Source organism: Halichoerus grypus, chromosome 7 (genome assembly GCF_964656455.1).
Source record: "Halichoerus grypus chromosome 7, mHalGry1.hap1.1, whole genome shotgun sequence".
NCBI lineage: Eukaryota > Metazoa > Chordata > Mammalia > Carnivora > Phocidae > Halichoerus > Halichoerus grypus.
Genome location: NC_135718.1, coordinates 90888517 through 90904208, shown reverse-complemented (window position 1 = coordinate 90904208; position 15692 = coordinate 90888517). Strand labels below are relative to the sequence as shown.

The window sequence follows — 15692 nt, the reverse complement described above, 5'->3', positions numbered from 1 at the left end:
GTCTTCCTTTTTCATAATGTAAGCCTTTGCCCTTGGTGTTACTCATGTTGGGAGCCAGTTGTGAAGTGAGGACAAGCTGGGGTTTCAACCTCAGAGGGTGGTAAACCAAGTCGATCATTTGTGGGGTCAGGATGTGCTGGGCAGAAAGGGGATGTGATGTGGCATGGACCTTGCTTTGAGCCCTGTTCTTCATCATCGAACCTATGGTTGTTCTGGAGTAAGATGCAGCAAGGTAAGAGTGGGGTTGTTTGTTACAAATATTCGCTGATGCATTGATTCTCTTGCTCTTAGGTCAGAATCGGAGGATTAGATAGACGAATAGAGCTTGCATGGGAGACTAGGCTTAATGACTCCTGTCCTGTCCTATTCTTTTCACTCTCCTATCTTCTGGTCCCGACCCATCCTCTTCCTTTTCTGAACGGTCCGAATAATTCCCGGCACTTTCATATAAAACTTCTGATGATGATTTCAAAAAGATTGTATTTGTGGTAGCATACATCTGATCTGTAGGCCCCCAAGCAGAATTTCACAAAGACCTCCTCCAGGCTCCTTTCCCAGAGAACACCGTGCCACTCTTGCTTCGCAGGAACACTTTAAGCGCTGTGGGGTTGCTGGGGCTGTGCCTTTCTTTGGCTTAAGACCGGTTTCATTAACAAGCATGTTCACACTTCAACCGGAACATTTAAAATAACACCCGCACAATGTGTTTAGTGTCTAGTTAAATATTAAGTCTCTGAGCTTGAATTATTCAAGCCAAATTGATTGGGTTCAACCTTCTTCCTTCTTTTTGTGCCTTTTTTATTAAATAAAAATAAGTCCTCCCCTTTACTCTCTAAATAATCTGGAAAAGGTTATTAAGCAACCATCAATACCCTGGACTGTGGGTGGTACCCAAGTGCTAACAGAATAGGTAGAGAGGACTGGCAGCTTGACTGTTCTGTTAAAAAACATGTATCTGTATCTCACATACTTCCATTGTTAATCAGCATTCATGGAGTCCTAACATGTTTTAGCTTCTCTCTTTTGAACTCTTCTTTATAGTTATTTTCAAGTTGGATAAGTAGGTATCTTGGAGTCAGTTCTATGGTGGAAAAATAGAAGAAATGGCTTCTTTCTTGGCTTCCCCACCTCAAGGTCAAATGGAACTGTTAAAATGTCTCGGCTTTACTGTTAGAAACCATGCTGTTGAAGAACATTTGTTGACCTGAAAAGATGTTTATAATATATTGCTAGGTGAAAAGAGTGTGGAGGAGGAGACTATAAAACTTTCATTTTGTATAATTTTTTGTTAAAATGCGTGGAAAGAAGGTTTGAATAATAAACACCAAAATATTGATTATTATCTGTGTTAGGATTAAACATTTCATTTCTTTTATTACTTTTATAATTAGACAAAACACACATATAAAGACGTCATGGTTAGAAATGATTCATCTTTTGTCTAAGAGTCTCTCATGTGTCAACAGCACATGGGATATAATACTGTCCTTATTTAAGCCAGGCCCGTGTAGACTTCGAAAGCGTAGATTTCACGTGAAATTCATAGTGTTTTGTGAATCACAGCAACTTTAATAATTTGTTAGCCTTCATTTCTTACACTTCATTTCTAGTTGCTCCTCAGCTTCCATATTATTAAGATGTAAAAAGATGCAATTGTGGGCATTAACAGAAAACATAACTGGCCCACGGGCATAGGCAGGGAATATAAAATAATTGTATTTTGGAGGAAAATTATAAAGGAGATGGCAATTTTGAGAGGAAATGATAGAAACGCAGTGATCCAGTTTGGTGATACATTTCACTGTGGGGCCTTCATGAGAAATTTGTAAACAGAGCTCTCCTAAAACCAAGACTCGAAAACACCTGGAAGGCCCTAAATGCTTAAATGCGTCAGGGGCCATAGCAGCTGAAGAACTTGCCGCTGCTGCTCAGCGTCTGCGGTGCCACTGGGGCACACGCGTGCGGGTGCGCGCGTGCGCGCACGCCGGGGCCGGGGGTTCGATGCCCGCGGAGCACGGTCCGGACTCCCCGCATCTGCTGAACCCCTGTAGGTGGTAGCCCTGGCGGGGGATGAACAGGCAGCAGCTGCAGTGGTTCCGGAGGAGGAAAGCCAGCGCTGCGCGTAGGGAAACTTTCGGGACGATAGATGGGCATTGTGCCCTTGGCACGCACTCTCCCAACTGGGACGGTAGCGCCCACGAGTGTGTCACTGCATTTGTCCTGGGAATGACACACGAAGTGGTGTAATTAGACACCAGGGTAACTGCTAGTCGGTTGAGCTCGGGCACCGCATTTGGGGGGCGGGTGGTACGCAGGTAAGGGGCGGTGAGAGAGACACGGTCCTCCGCAGGTCTGGGGGAAGCCGGACGCTGGCAGTTCCTGGCCCCCCCAAACCCCGAGCAAACGTGCGGGACAGGTGGTGCTCCGAGCGTGCCGGGAGAGGCCCGACTGCCATCCGCACCAGAGGCCTCCGTGGGTCCTCTCGCATCACTGCGTTCCACGTCGCGGCAGTCGCCGCGGCCCCGCCGGCTCCCACCCTCCCGCCAGGGTGCAGCCGCCCTCACCCCGGCCCGCGTCCCGCCGGGGCCTCGGCTCCGCTCCGCGCGGCCTCGGGACCGACCCCGGCTGGGCCCGCGGACTCCGACTCGGACAGGGACGAGGCGGGGCGGGGCAGGGCGGGGGGCGGCGCGCGCCCGCGGCCGGGCCGCCATATTGGATCCGGGCGCGGCGGCGCGTCTCGGGCCGGCGCGCGCGGCGGGGGCTGGGGGAGCTTCGCGGAGACCAGGGCGCGAGCGCGCCAGGCTGGGAAGGCGGGGGAGGGGTGGGACGGAGAGGAAGGGAGTGGTTGCGAGCCGGGCTGCCGCAGCCTCTGCTCGCCTCAGCCGCGGCACCAACCCCTCCTCCTGCGCCTCGTCGGGGAAAGATGCCCTTAGCCCCCGGGCGTGAGGAAGGGGGAGAAAGAGCCGGCCGCGTCCTCTGAATCCAGACCCCCCTCCCGTCAACCCCCCGCCCGCTCCGCGCCAGGGCGTCGGGAACCTCGGGGCGGCCGAGGGGGGAGAGCGGCTGTCCGCCCGGCGCGGCGCAGGCCCCCGGCCGGCGACCCCCGCCATGGGGCGGGCGCGGGCGGCCGAGTAGCCGCAGCCCCCCGGAGCCGGGGCGAGCGCCGCCGCAGCCCGCGCTCCCGGCCCGGTGGCGCCGCGCGTCAGGCCCGGGCAGACGCTGCGAGGGAGATGAGGAGTTTCGTCCGGATTCCGCGGGACAGACGACTCGCCGCGGGGCCGTGAGGAGGAGGACGCCAGGAGGAGAGAGGAAGAGCGTTCTCCGGGCGGGACCCGGCGGGCGGCGAGCCGAGGGGCTGCTTCGGGGACCTCGCCCCCTCCCGCCCGCCGCCGCCGCCGCCGCCGCCTCCTCCTCCGTCGCGCCGCCGCGCGGCCGCCGCCGGGGCGCTCTCCCAGCGGCGGGCGGCAGCCTTTGCAGCAGCGACTTGCTTTTCCCTCCCCCATGTACATTCTGGGGCTTTCCTCCCTTTTCCGTCTTCCTCCTTCCCGGGAAGTGAATTGCTGATGCGGATCGGACCCGATTCATTAATGATGCAGCCGGATTCGTTGCGGGATTGTGTTGCACGAGTTGAATTTTGAATGAAGGAGAAGAGTTGTATTTTGTTGTTTTCTTCTTTTTTAAAGAAGTCCTGACTCTTTGGTTCGCTGTACTTTTAATTATTATTTTATTTAAATATACGACTTAATTGTATTATTCTTCTTAAGATGTATAAAAGATCTATTTTATGGTAACTTTCCCTCCCAATACATGCATCTGTGCGGGATCGAAGACGCTTCGGTAAAGGGAGCTTCCTGGCGTGTCGGGGTGTCATTCAGCACCGGCCGTGCATGACAGTTGTGTGCAGGACGAGGGGTTTATTTTTAAAACCGCACCTTTTAAAATTTAGGATCAGATACTCGTAGTGCAAACCGTGATACTCATTGAAGGGAAAAGCGGCGGACCCCGAAGCAAACATGTCTGGGGAAGTGCGTTTGAGGCAGTTGGAGCAGTTCATTTTGGACGGGCCGGCTCAGACCAATGGGCAGTGCTTCAGTGTGGAGACGCTGCTGGATATACTCATCTGCCTTTATGATGAATGCAATAATTCTCCGCTGCGAAGAGAGAAGAACATTCTTGAATACTTGGAATGGGGTGAGTCTGTATTTTTCAGTAAGCTCCCTTTAGGTGGGCATTGGGATTTAATTGTTGCAAGGGAGGTATCATGAGTAAGCTGTCGACTTTGTCATTAGTATGTAGATAGGCAGATACATGGTCCGTGTAACATTTATAACATAGACTTAAATACATAATGGATATGGTAGTACGTTTAAATGTATATACAGTGAATAGTTACCAGTTATTCAAGATTTTTTTTTTTTTTAAGTTTTTGGTAGATATTTTCCCAAGAGTAAAACCGTGCTACTCAATTACTGCCTTGATTTAATGTGGAATTTAGGAGGAAGAACTTCTGTTTTGAGGTCAACAGTAAAAGATTTTGAATAATTCTGTGATGAGCAAAATGGATTATTGCTCACAGTTGCCTAACGAGTGGCGGAATAACACAGATTCAGTTGAAAGGTATTTATTGGTGGAAACATTCCTTCCCAGACTTTGGAAATCGCTCTTGAAATGGGAGGAGATAGTGAAATGTCTTAGGTCAACAGGAACTGGAAGGTGGTGATCGCTGGGGTTTTATTTCATCTCCATATGGTACAAAGGAAACTACTAAACATGGACTTTCCAAAAATTGTCATGTTTGTAAGATAGCATGACATAATAGTTAAAAAATTTTGTGATAGTAGTTGGTGGAGAATGTTTGGGAACAGCTCCCACTTGAGGGTTAGACGGACTATACATTTAATGCAGATCTAAACCGGTTAGATTTTTGTCTCCATTTCCCTAAATAGAGATATGATTTAGAAGACCCGCTGTAGTGCAGTAGATCAGAGATAAGCACAGACACTCCATGTGACCTTCTAGCTTGAAGGCTTGGCTTAAGTTCTGCTTCCCATGTTACACGCGAGCACATTCCAACACCCAGTGGCTCTCTGTTGGGAGAACACGCATCACCACCCACACCTGTGTTGGTACATTAGCTTTTGAGGGGTATTAGCTAAAGAAGTGTTTTGTACCATTGGGATATTAATAATTTTAGTTTGTTGGAAAGTGTCCTAAAATGTCTTTGTTCTCAAGTAAAGCTTTATTTTCTTGAAGTAAAAGTCAAGTCGTGATTATTCGTTCATTTATTTTTTTGATTTGAAATTTATTAAAAATTAGTTTGTCAGGTAAATAACTCATTCAAGATGGCCTATATAATAACTTTATCCAACTTGCCAGTATCAGAAGTTTTCTAGCAACTTGATGTCATGAGGTGTTTAAAAACTGTGTGTATGTGTGTGTATTTTTAAGTGAACAGATGATTTTTACAAACAGACTACCAGGCTCATAGTAGGAATGTAAGAATTCTAAACCATCTTCTCTCTTAAGAGTTAGACAGTTTTGATTGACTTTGGTACTGGTTTTGTATGTCTTTTATTTTTATGCGTAGAGCAAAATATTTTATAAAACGTATGTCGTTTTACATTCCATGTTTCCTAAATTCAGAGTTTTTTTTTTTAAGTGTTTCTTTTGAAAATTTAAAGAAAAGGTTTACGTACTTCTAGAATTGGGTTCCATAGCGACACTCTTGTCTATGATCATGATTGTCATTTAGTAACTGTTCTTTCTCATCTACAAAATGATGGGAGAACTCTCTGTACCAGTAATAAATATAATTTTTAAAATTATGATAAAAGAAAATTGTATCCTTAATTGCCTTTTGGTTAAGAGTTTACATAGTAGTTTTATGCAAGAAGGTATTTTGCTGTTTTGCCAGAATAATTTATGTATATTTTTCACCAAAGATGTTTTCTTGGATTTTGTTTCTTATATCTCTATTAAAAAACCTTGCTTATGCATATTTAGTTTTTAAATCTTTTTTATTTTTAAGATTATTTATTTATTTATTTGACAGAAAGAGACAGCGAGAGAGGGAACACAAGCAGGGGGAGTGGGAGAGGGAGAAGCAGGCCTCCCACTGAGCAGGGAGCCCGATGCAGGGCTCGATCCCAGGACTCTGGGATCATGACCTGAGCTGAAGGCAGACGCTTAATGACTGAGCCACCCAGGCGCCCCAGTGTATGCATATTTAATTTAAGCCAAATAAGCCAAAAGTCAAGTAAGTATTTGGCCAAATATACTTTATTTTTCTTAATATATTTTGAGTAATTTCAAACCAGGGACTTTGCACAGTTTAAAGTAAGTTTTAGTGGTATCCTTCATATTTTGCCTTCTTAGAAGTCTGACATGACATAACAAAAATGTATAGTCTCAAACCCGTATTGTTTTTCTCAGTAGTAGAGAAAAAGAGACGAGAATTTTTAAGGAATTTGTATGCTGTGTGGCTAGGCAGTGTCTAGTCATGCATTTTTAAGTGTGAGGTCTCAAAAATGGGAGTTATCAACCACAGAAGTTTGGTAAGGACTAAGAAAAAGTTAAGAATGGAAAAGCTGTCAAAAGATGTATCTTGAGTAGTAGTATTTATTATTTTTAAGTTATTTGAGAATTTAGGTTAAGAATGCCAGTCTGTTCTCTCCATTTAAGTATTGAAATAGGTCAGCTGTTATTTGTGTCTGAATTGATTACTACATTTTGGGGACATGTCCTGTGTTATTCTTATCATCTAACATTATGTAAAAAACAGATGAAGTTTCCAGATAGTGAAATGACCTCAATTTAATTTCTTAAACATTACTTTTTTGGTCGGTGTTGGAAATTTACAGGGATTGTTTGTTGGGCTTAAATATGATAATTATGATTTGCGTTAAATGATACAATTTTTAGTTTGAGTTTTTTTTTTTTTAAAGATTTTATTTATTTGACAGAGACAACAGCGAGAGAGGGAACACAAGCAGGGGGAGTGGGAGAGGGAGAAGCAGGCTTCCCGCCTAGCAGGAAGCCCGATGCGGGGCTCGATCCCAGGACCCTGGGATCATGACCTGAGCGGAAGGCAGACGCCCAATGATTGAGCCACCCAGGCGCCCCTAGTTTGAGTTTTAAAAGATCCAATGTTCCCAACAGTAGAGCAGTAGTAGTCAAATACTCTGTATTACATGCTGTATATTTGTGTTTGGCTATTTACATTAATGAACGTGTCATCTAATTATGCCTTATTTTTATGCTGATGATAGGCTACTTTAAAAAATGGAGTCAGCGGGGCGCCTGGGTGGCTCAGTCGTTAGGCGTCTGCCTTCAGCTCGGGTCATGATCCCAGGGTCCTGGGATCGAGCCCCGCATCGGGCTCCCTGCTCCGCGGGAGGCCTGCTTCTCCCTCTCCCACTCCCCCTGCTTGTGTTCCCTCTCTCTCTGTGTCTCTCTCTGTCGAATGAATAAATAAAATCTAAAAAAAAAAAAAAAAAAAAAAAATGGAGTCAGCAAAGGTTCTGTCTGCCTTGCTTCATTTCCATCAGTTTCACTTTATTCCTAGTTATGGTCCATTTCACTTTTAAATTGGTACAGTTAAAGTTTTGTTCATCACAGTATCATGACAAGAAAACTGATATTTCACTCAGATATGTTTTTTTTGGGGGAGGGAAGGGCAGCATTCCTTGCTTGTGTTGATGGCTTGAGGGAGGAAATAAGTAGAGTTTTATTTTATTTTTTTTAAAGAGTTTCATTTTTTTTTTTAAGATTTTATTTATTTGAGAGAGAGAGAGAGAGAGAGCACAAGAGGGGGGAGTGGGAGAGGGAGAAGCAGACTCCCTGTTGAGCAGGAAGCCCGATGCGGAACTCAATCCCGGGACTCCGGGATCATGACCTGAGCCGAAGGCAGTGGCTTAACCAACTGAGCCACCCAGGCGCCCAGTAAGTAGAGTTTTAGAGAGGAAGAAGGAATTAAGGCAGTGAGCAATAGAGCAAGGGGATAAGAGTGCCTTAAGGCCATAGACCACTTAAATTTAATAATATATATTTTCTAGTTATATCCAGTAAGATTTGAAAGACTTTTGTGTCCTTGTTTTTGGATTGGTGAAATGATAATGGTTTGTATGTTTGTTTATAAAATAATAGTTTTGATGTCAGTAGTATAACTCTAGCATAAGTTACAGTAGAGTTGTGGAAGTAAAAATAACGTTTATATTATAAACTAATTTGCTAGCACTGACTAAATGAGTGCATTATTCATTGAATTGGCTACCCTCTACTTTGAAATGGGAAATTGGAATTTTAGGGAATTCTTTACCAACTTACTTAAAGAATAGATGTAAGATAATGTTACTCAATACAAAAGAAGCAAGCAAGGCTGTCTGTATGTGGATAACTTTGTTGATGGTTTCTGATTCTTGTACTTTGTAACATTTCATTTAAAATTATCCTTAATAGTAATTTTGTAGGTTATTTAGTGTATGCACACACATACATCTAAATGATTAATAATAAACTTGTTACTAGAGCACTTCAGTGGGTACTGTGATTTAAACTTTTCCTTTCATTGGGGTAGTTTTAAAGCTTATTCACATTTTTTCAGGTGTGGGTCAGTTAAGTGAGGTGATGATGGCTTGATTAGAAGGATCTGAATCTTTTCTAGGACACTTTGTTCTTCACTTCTGCAGTTGCTCCTTACTAGCTTTATGTTAGTAGAATATGTCATACCAAACTATCGAAGTGTTTGTTTCATACAGATGATTAAGTGTATTTTTAAGTCCTCAGGGTTGTCATAAATGTCATTGGAAATACAGATTGGGCAGTTGTTTCCTTTATTCTACTCATCTAACATCCTAGTCTTTTCTAAGAACGACAGTGAGGAAGTAGAATTTTTTGACCTAACACAATGCTGGTACATGGTAGAAGAATGTTCAATAAGTAGTCTCTGTTACTTTTCCATTTCTCTCTTTTGTTTCTCTCTGTTTTTAATACAAGTATAGTCGACATACAGTATTATTTTCAGGTGTGCAATACAGTGATTCAGCAATTCTGTACATAACTCGGTGCTCATCAAGATAAAAGTACTTTTAATCTCTTTTATCTGTTTCACCCATTCTCCACCCCCCATCTCCCCTGTGGCAACCACCAGTTTGTTCTGTGTTTAAGGGTCTCTTTTTTTGGTTTGTTTCTGTTTGCCTTTGTTTGTTTGTTTTGTTTCTCAAATTCCACATATGAGTGAAATCATGTGGTATTGTGTTTCTCTTTTTTAAGAATATATCCCTCTGTGAGTGAGAATAGGGATGTTAGGATTAACAGTTTAAGAATTTTAGGAATTTATTTTTCATATGGCTATGTAGGGCATACTTTAGTATAGCAGTGTAAAAACAAATAGCATAACGTTGGCAATTTTATGAAATATTTCATAATTCCTGAGACTTGATTAATATTACAGAGTAAGCCCAGGCTATTTTAGGGTAAAGGAACTGAACTTGGTACAAATTAATATTTTATTACACTACTCTTCAGTGGCAGTCAGAAAATTGCTTTGAAATCTTTTCTCCTTTGGCACACTTACTGACAGTATGTAGGCTATTTTAAATAAATATGTAGCCCATTGTGTTTCATCTTATTAGTTTTGATAGATTTTAAAATCAATTTACTAAGTCCAACAAGCATTTAAAAAAATTAAATAGACCAGAATAGAAAATATCAAGGACATTATGTTTAGAAAGAGTATTTTCATGCAAAACTCTTGTGTCTCCCTGTATTTCTACTGCAATTTGGATCCAAAAAGTGTGAAACTCTACTGTAGATGAAGCTAAAATATGTTGTTTGACAGCAGAAAGGTTGTAGACCTAGTTCCTTTTTTTTTTTCCCCCCCCAAAAGCTCACATGATAAAATTAGGGACAGACTTAAGAATTTAAAGAAGAGGAGTTTAGGGCAGGGCAAGAAACTTGGAAGGAGGCGAGAATGGGAGAAAGGACGACTGATAAAAATGAGCATGAATATAGTGTTTTTCTAGGTTGCCTCTTAAGTCTGTACTGTGAATGGGTATGTTTAATTTACAAGAACTTAGTGAACAGAGAAATTGACTTCATTCCTTTGTATTGTCTTTGAGTCTCTGAAGGTTCATTTCCTTTTCCTTTGACATTTTTCCTTTTCTGACTTTGGGCTCTTGGATGTTGGCTCATTGATTGTCAGAGTTGGAAGTTTGTTGAACACGAGGAATGATCATATGACCTGTAGACATTGGTATTAGTTTTTTGGTTATATTTTCCCGTTACTCCAGATGAACTCTAGAGTAGATGCAAGTGAGAAGATTTGCTAGTTCTATGGATTTTCTGATCCCTTGTTACTCATGAAACTACCAGTGGGAGTGACTTCAAGTTTTTGGAAGCTATGGCCAAGAACTGCTCAGCTACTTTCGCTGTATGTTAATGAGTCAAGAAATTCTTTACATAATGATTTTTGTTTTTGAATGACCCACACTGTAAGTATAGGTCATCCCAGATATAGGAATGGCTATTTTTTGTTATCACTGCATACAAAACTCCTTTGTAGATCAAGGGCATTTCTTTCTCTTCCCCACTGATGCCCATCAGAGCATCAGGGTCGCTCTTCCCAGCCAGTTGCTCTATACTTTTTTTCTAGTGTCCACTTCCTTTTTCCAGCTAGTACATGGGGAATGGCTAGCCCTATGTTGGCTAACCCCACTTCTAGTGCTTCTTTATGTGCTGCTTTGGGAAAGCAGCACTTTAGCTCTCGTGGTAACAGAAGGTATAAAGACCTGGCTCCCCACTCTCCCATCTTGCTCTTTGCCCCTTAATTCTTTTCTCCTATGAACTGTTTGCTTCTGTTTTGGACTTAGGGCTTCTTCACTCTAGCCCCATCCCTAGTTTCAAAATGTGTTCGGGAAATCCAGGGGATAATTATAGGTGCTTTGTGGCAAGGGAGGGGAAGGAGATGTTTATGCGGCTAAATAAATTTGGGGAAACTATTTTAAACAAAATTAAACATCAGAAATACTGCCAGTTATCCTAGAATTTATACAGTTGGTATGATTATAGAACCATCTTTTTAAAGAATATCTGGAAGATGTATGGCAACTTGTGTTCCATGGAACACCCTTTGGGAAATGCACTTTTAGTATGAGGTCATGGTGTTCCTTGTATGAGGATTAGAAAGAGATAATTTTGGGAAACTTTGGGATACTGTGTGGTTTGAGAGAGAATCCAAATATGAATAAGTTGTCTTTTACTTAGTGGTTGTGGACTTTTGTCTATTGTGTGATAGTCATGTGAACTGAGAGATAAGCTTGATCATGGTGGTCTAGCACAAGAGTGATGGTGATGAACAGTTACATCTAGAAAAAGCACCTTATAAAGTAGAGTGAAATTAGGTATAAAATAATGAACCAGTGCTATCAGCTCCCTACTGAGAAGACTATTTATGACCTTTTCTTGCTCTAATTAAACTTGCTTTTCAAGTATAGGCATTCACAATAAATACAGAAATTCCCACTTTATCTTTTGTAGCCTTGTTACTATAATTGTTAACATGTTGCAAAAGTATCTGGAACAGTTTTATTCATTACTTTTTGATATTTAAGAAGAAAAGATGAAGGACTTGGGCAATTTTAGAATTCATTGTAGCGTTAAGTATTGTTTTTTCTAAGGTTACAGTGTTTTAATTAAGCTATTGATTTCAGACTTTAGACTTTGGACTAGTGTGGAAATTCCCTATTACCTATAACATTATATGTATGAAGCTATGGGTTTCAAGTGCCAGCACCTATTTATATGTGGTGTAAAGAAACCAGAGAATACAATCTTTTTATTAAAGAGAAAAACATACATACAGGCATACCTTGGAGATACTGAGGGTTTGATTCCAGACCATTGCAATAAAGCGAATATCATAATAAACTAATTCAAATGATTTTTTTGGTTTCCCAGTGCATTATAAAGGTTATATTTACACTATACTGTGGTCTATTAAGTGTGCGATAGCATTATGTCTAAAAACAGGATATACCTTAATTAAAAAATACTTTATTGTTTAAATATGGTAGCCATCATCTGAGTTTTCAGCGAGTTGCAATCTTTTTGCTGCTGGAGGGTCTTGCCTCCATGTTGGTTGGTGGCTGCTGACTGGTCAGGGTGGTGGATGCTGAAGGTTGGGGTGGCTGTGGCAGTTTCTAAGTTTGCCTCATCAATGGACACTTCCTTTCATGAAGGATTTATCTGTAGCATGCGATGCTGTTTGATAGCATTGGACCCATGGGAGAACTTCTTTCAGAATTGGAGTCTCAAACCCTACTGCTGCTTTATCAACTCAATTTATGGGATATTCTAAATCCTTCGTTGTCATTTCAACAATCTTCACAGCATCTTCAGCAGAACTACATTCCATCTCAAGAAACCACTTTCTTTGCTCATCCATGAGAAGCAACTTCATCTGTTCAAGTTTTATCATGAGATTGCAGTAGTTCAGCCCCATCTTCAGGCTCCACTCCTGATTCTAGTTCTCCTGCTCTTTCCTCCCCATCTGCAGTGACTTCTTCCCCTGAAGTCTTGAACCCCTCAGAGTCATCCCTGAGGGTTGCAATCAACTTCCTCCAAACCCCTGTGAATGTTGATATATTGACCTCTTCCCATGAATCACAAATGTTCCTAATGGCATCTAGAGTAGATGAAATAGAAAGGTGAATCCTTTCCAGAAGGTTTTTGATTTACTTTGCCCAGATCCATCAGAGGAATCACACTCTGTGGAAGCTATAGCCCAATGAAATATATTTCTTGAAAGTCAAAATTACTTCGTGATTCATGGGCTTAGAATGGATGTTGTGTTAGTGGTCATGAAAACAACACTAATCTTGTTGTCCATCTCCACCAGAGCTCTTGGGTGCACAGGTGCATTGTCAGTGAGCAGTAATGTTTTGAAAGGAATCTTCTTTCTGAGCAGTAGGTCTCAACAGTGGGCTTGAAATCTTCAGTAAACCATATTGTAAATAGATGTGCTGTCATCCAGGCTTTGTTGTTCTGGTCACAGAGCACAGGCAGAGTAGATTTAGCATCATTCTTAAGGGTCCTAGGAATTCTGGAATGGCACATGAGCGCTGGCTTCACCTTAAAGTCACCAGCTGCATGAGCCCCTAACAAGAGAATCAGCCTGTCCTTTGAAGCTTTGAAGCCAGGGATTGACTTCTCCTCTTTGGCTGTGAAAGTTCTAGATGGCATCTTTGTCCAGAATAAGGCTGTTTCATCTACACTGAAATCTGATGTGGCCACCTTCATGAATTCTCTTAGCTGGATCTTCTGGAGAACTTGCTGCAGCTTCTCCATCAGCACTTGCTGCTTCACCTTGCACTTCTATAGAGACGACTTCTTTCCTGAAACTTCGTGAACCAACCCCTGCCAGCTTCAGACTTTTCTTCTGCAGCTCCCTCACCTCTCTGAGCCTTCCCAGAGTTGAGGACAGTCAGGGCCTTGCTGCGGTTTAGGCTTTGGGTTAAGGGAATGTCGTGGCTGTTTGATCTTCTCTCTAGACCACCGAAACGTTCTCCAAATGAGCAGTAAGGCTGTTTTGCTTTCTCATCATTCGTGTGTTCACTGGAGTAGCACATATAATTTACTTCAAGAACTTTTTCTTTGCGTTTTTAAGTTGGCTGTTTGGTATAAGAGGCCTGGCTTTTGGCCTATCTTGGCTTTCAACATGACTTCCTCAGCCAGCTTAATCATTTCTGGTTATGATTTAAAGTGAGAAACAGGCGGCTTTTCCTTTCAGTTGAATAATTAGAGGCCATTGTAGGGTTATTCACTGGCCTAATTTCAGTATTGTTGCATCTCAAGGAATAGGGAGGCCTGGGAGAGGGACAGAGCCTGGGCAATGGCCTGTTGGTGGAGCAGTCAGAACACACACAATATTTATCAGTTAAGTTCTCCATCTTCTACAAGCCTGGTTCACGGTGCTCCTAAACAGTTACAACAGTAACTTCACAGATTACCTAAGTCACTGGATCACCATGACAGATATAATAATAGTGAAAAGTTTGAAATATTGCAAGAATTACCAAAATGTGACACAGAGACACAAAGCAAATGTTTTTGGAACAATGGTGCTGATAGACTTGCTTGACATAATGTTGCCATATACCTTCAATTTGAAAAAAAAAAGAAAAAATCTACAAAGCACAGTAAAGTAACATATCCGATGGTCAGTAGTAACCTAACACTATGTCACAGGGCCTATGACATTCACCGCACGTCACCTCATCTCGTAGGCATTTTATCATCTCATGTGGTCACAAGAAGGCTGAGTGCAGTACAATGTGATATTTTGAGAGACCACATTCACATTCATATAACTTTAATTACAGCATATTTTTATAATGGTTATATTTAAGAGTTATTGTTAATCTCTTACTATGCCTCATTAAGCTTTTTCATAGAGATATATGTATAGGAAAAAATGTAGTATATGTAGGGTTCAGTACTCTCTGTCCCAGGAGGTCCTGGGACATATACACCATGAATAAGGGGGAACGACTGTAATTGGTGCTGTTTCAGCCCTATGTGAGCAACTCTTTGATTACCATAAACTCTGGATATCAGGGGTGGCAGATAATAAGACTAGAGGATAATTCAATTTGATTATTTAAAGACAAATCGCTTATAGGGGGACAAATTAATTAGCTTTTCTTCTCTCCCCTCTGATACACATTTATTTTTCCCTTCTTCCACATCAACACTGTTCTTCTCTCTCCCAGTGTAATTATGCCTGAAAGTACTACTTGTGTGGATGAAAACAGTCTTTTAAGAATACATGTGAATTAGTTATGTCATGTGCAGTCATTTAACTTTCGGTTTTATTTCAAATTGCTTAAACATCACTGTAGGCTTAATCAGTGAAAAAAAAAACCCCACCTATTCTGTTTGCTCTATTCATAGTGATAAAGCTTAATTAAATTTACTTAGAGTTTCCATGGTGAAGATCTACAAGTGGAATACCTCAACATGAAATATTCCTTTCTAAACGAATATACTGGTAAAGAGCAAGGGCTTTGGATTCAGACTGACTCCTTTGATTACTGGCTGGATGATTTAAGCGAGTTACTGAGCCTAAGTCTATTTTATCATCTGTGAAAAAATGGACATAATAGTAATAGCTTATTTTGCAAAAGGTTGAAAGTTGGTTTAGGTTTATTCCTTTTCTGGTGATTTATATTTTCTTTTTTTTTTTTTCTGGTTTTTTCTTTTTCCTTTTTTTTTTTTTTAAAGATTTTATTTATTTGACAGAGAGAGACACAGCGAGAGAGGGAACACAAGCGGGGGCAGTGGGAGAGGGAGAAGCAGGCTTCCCGCGGAGCAGGGAGCCCGATGCGGGGCTTGATCCTAGGACCCTGAGATCATGACCTGAGCCGAAGGCAAATGCTTAACGACTGAGCCACCCAGGCGCCCCTTTCTTTTTCCTTTTTTAAAAAATTTTATTTATTCATTTGAAAGAGAGCAAGAGCATGAGTGGGGGCAGGGCAGAGTGAGAGGGAGAAGCAGACTCCCCCACCCCGAGCAGGGAGCTGGATGTGGGGCTTGACCCCAGGACCCTGAGATCAGGACCTAAGCTGAAGACACACGCTTAACCGACTGAGCCACCCAGGCGCCCCTTTTTTCTGGTTTTCTAAGTTTTTATCTAA

At 42.0% G+C, this 15692-nt stretch overlaps 1 protein-coding gene across 17 annotated transcripts in view; it reads left to right on the top strand.

Moving 5' to 3' along the window:
• Positions 1-2810: 2810 nt before the first annotated feature.
• The window catches only part of CDC42BPA (CDC42 binding protein kinase alpha), a 333148-nt gene continuing 320266 nt past the window's right edge, over positions 2811-15692 (top strand). For all 17 annotated transcript variants that reach the window (XM_078077878.1, XM_078077870.1, XM_078077877.1 and 14 more), the window contains exon 1: positions 2811-4191. In XM_078077878.1, coding sequence (XP_077934004.1) covers positions 4014-4191 — 178 coding nt within the window. In that variant the 5' untranslated portion in view covers positions 2811-4013. The remainder of the gene's footprint in view (positions 4192-15692) is intronic.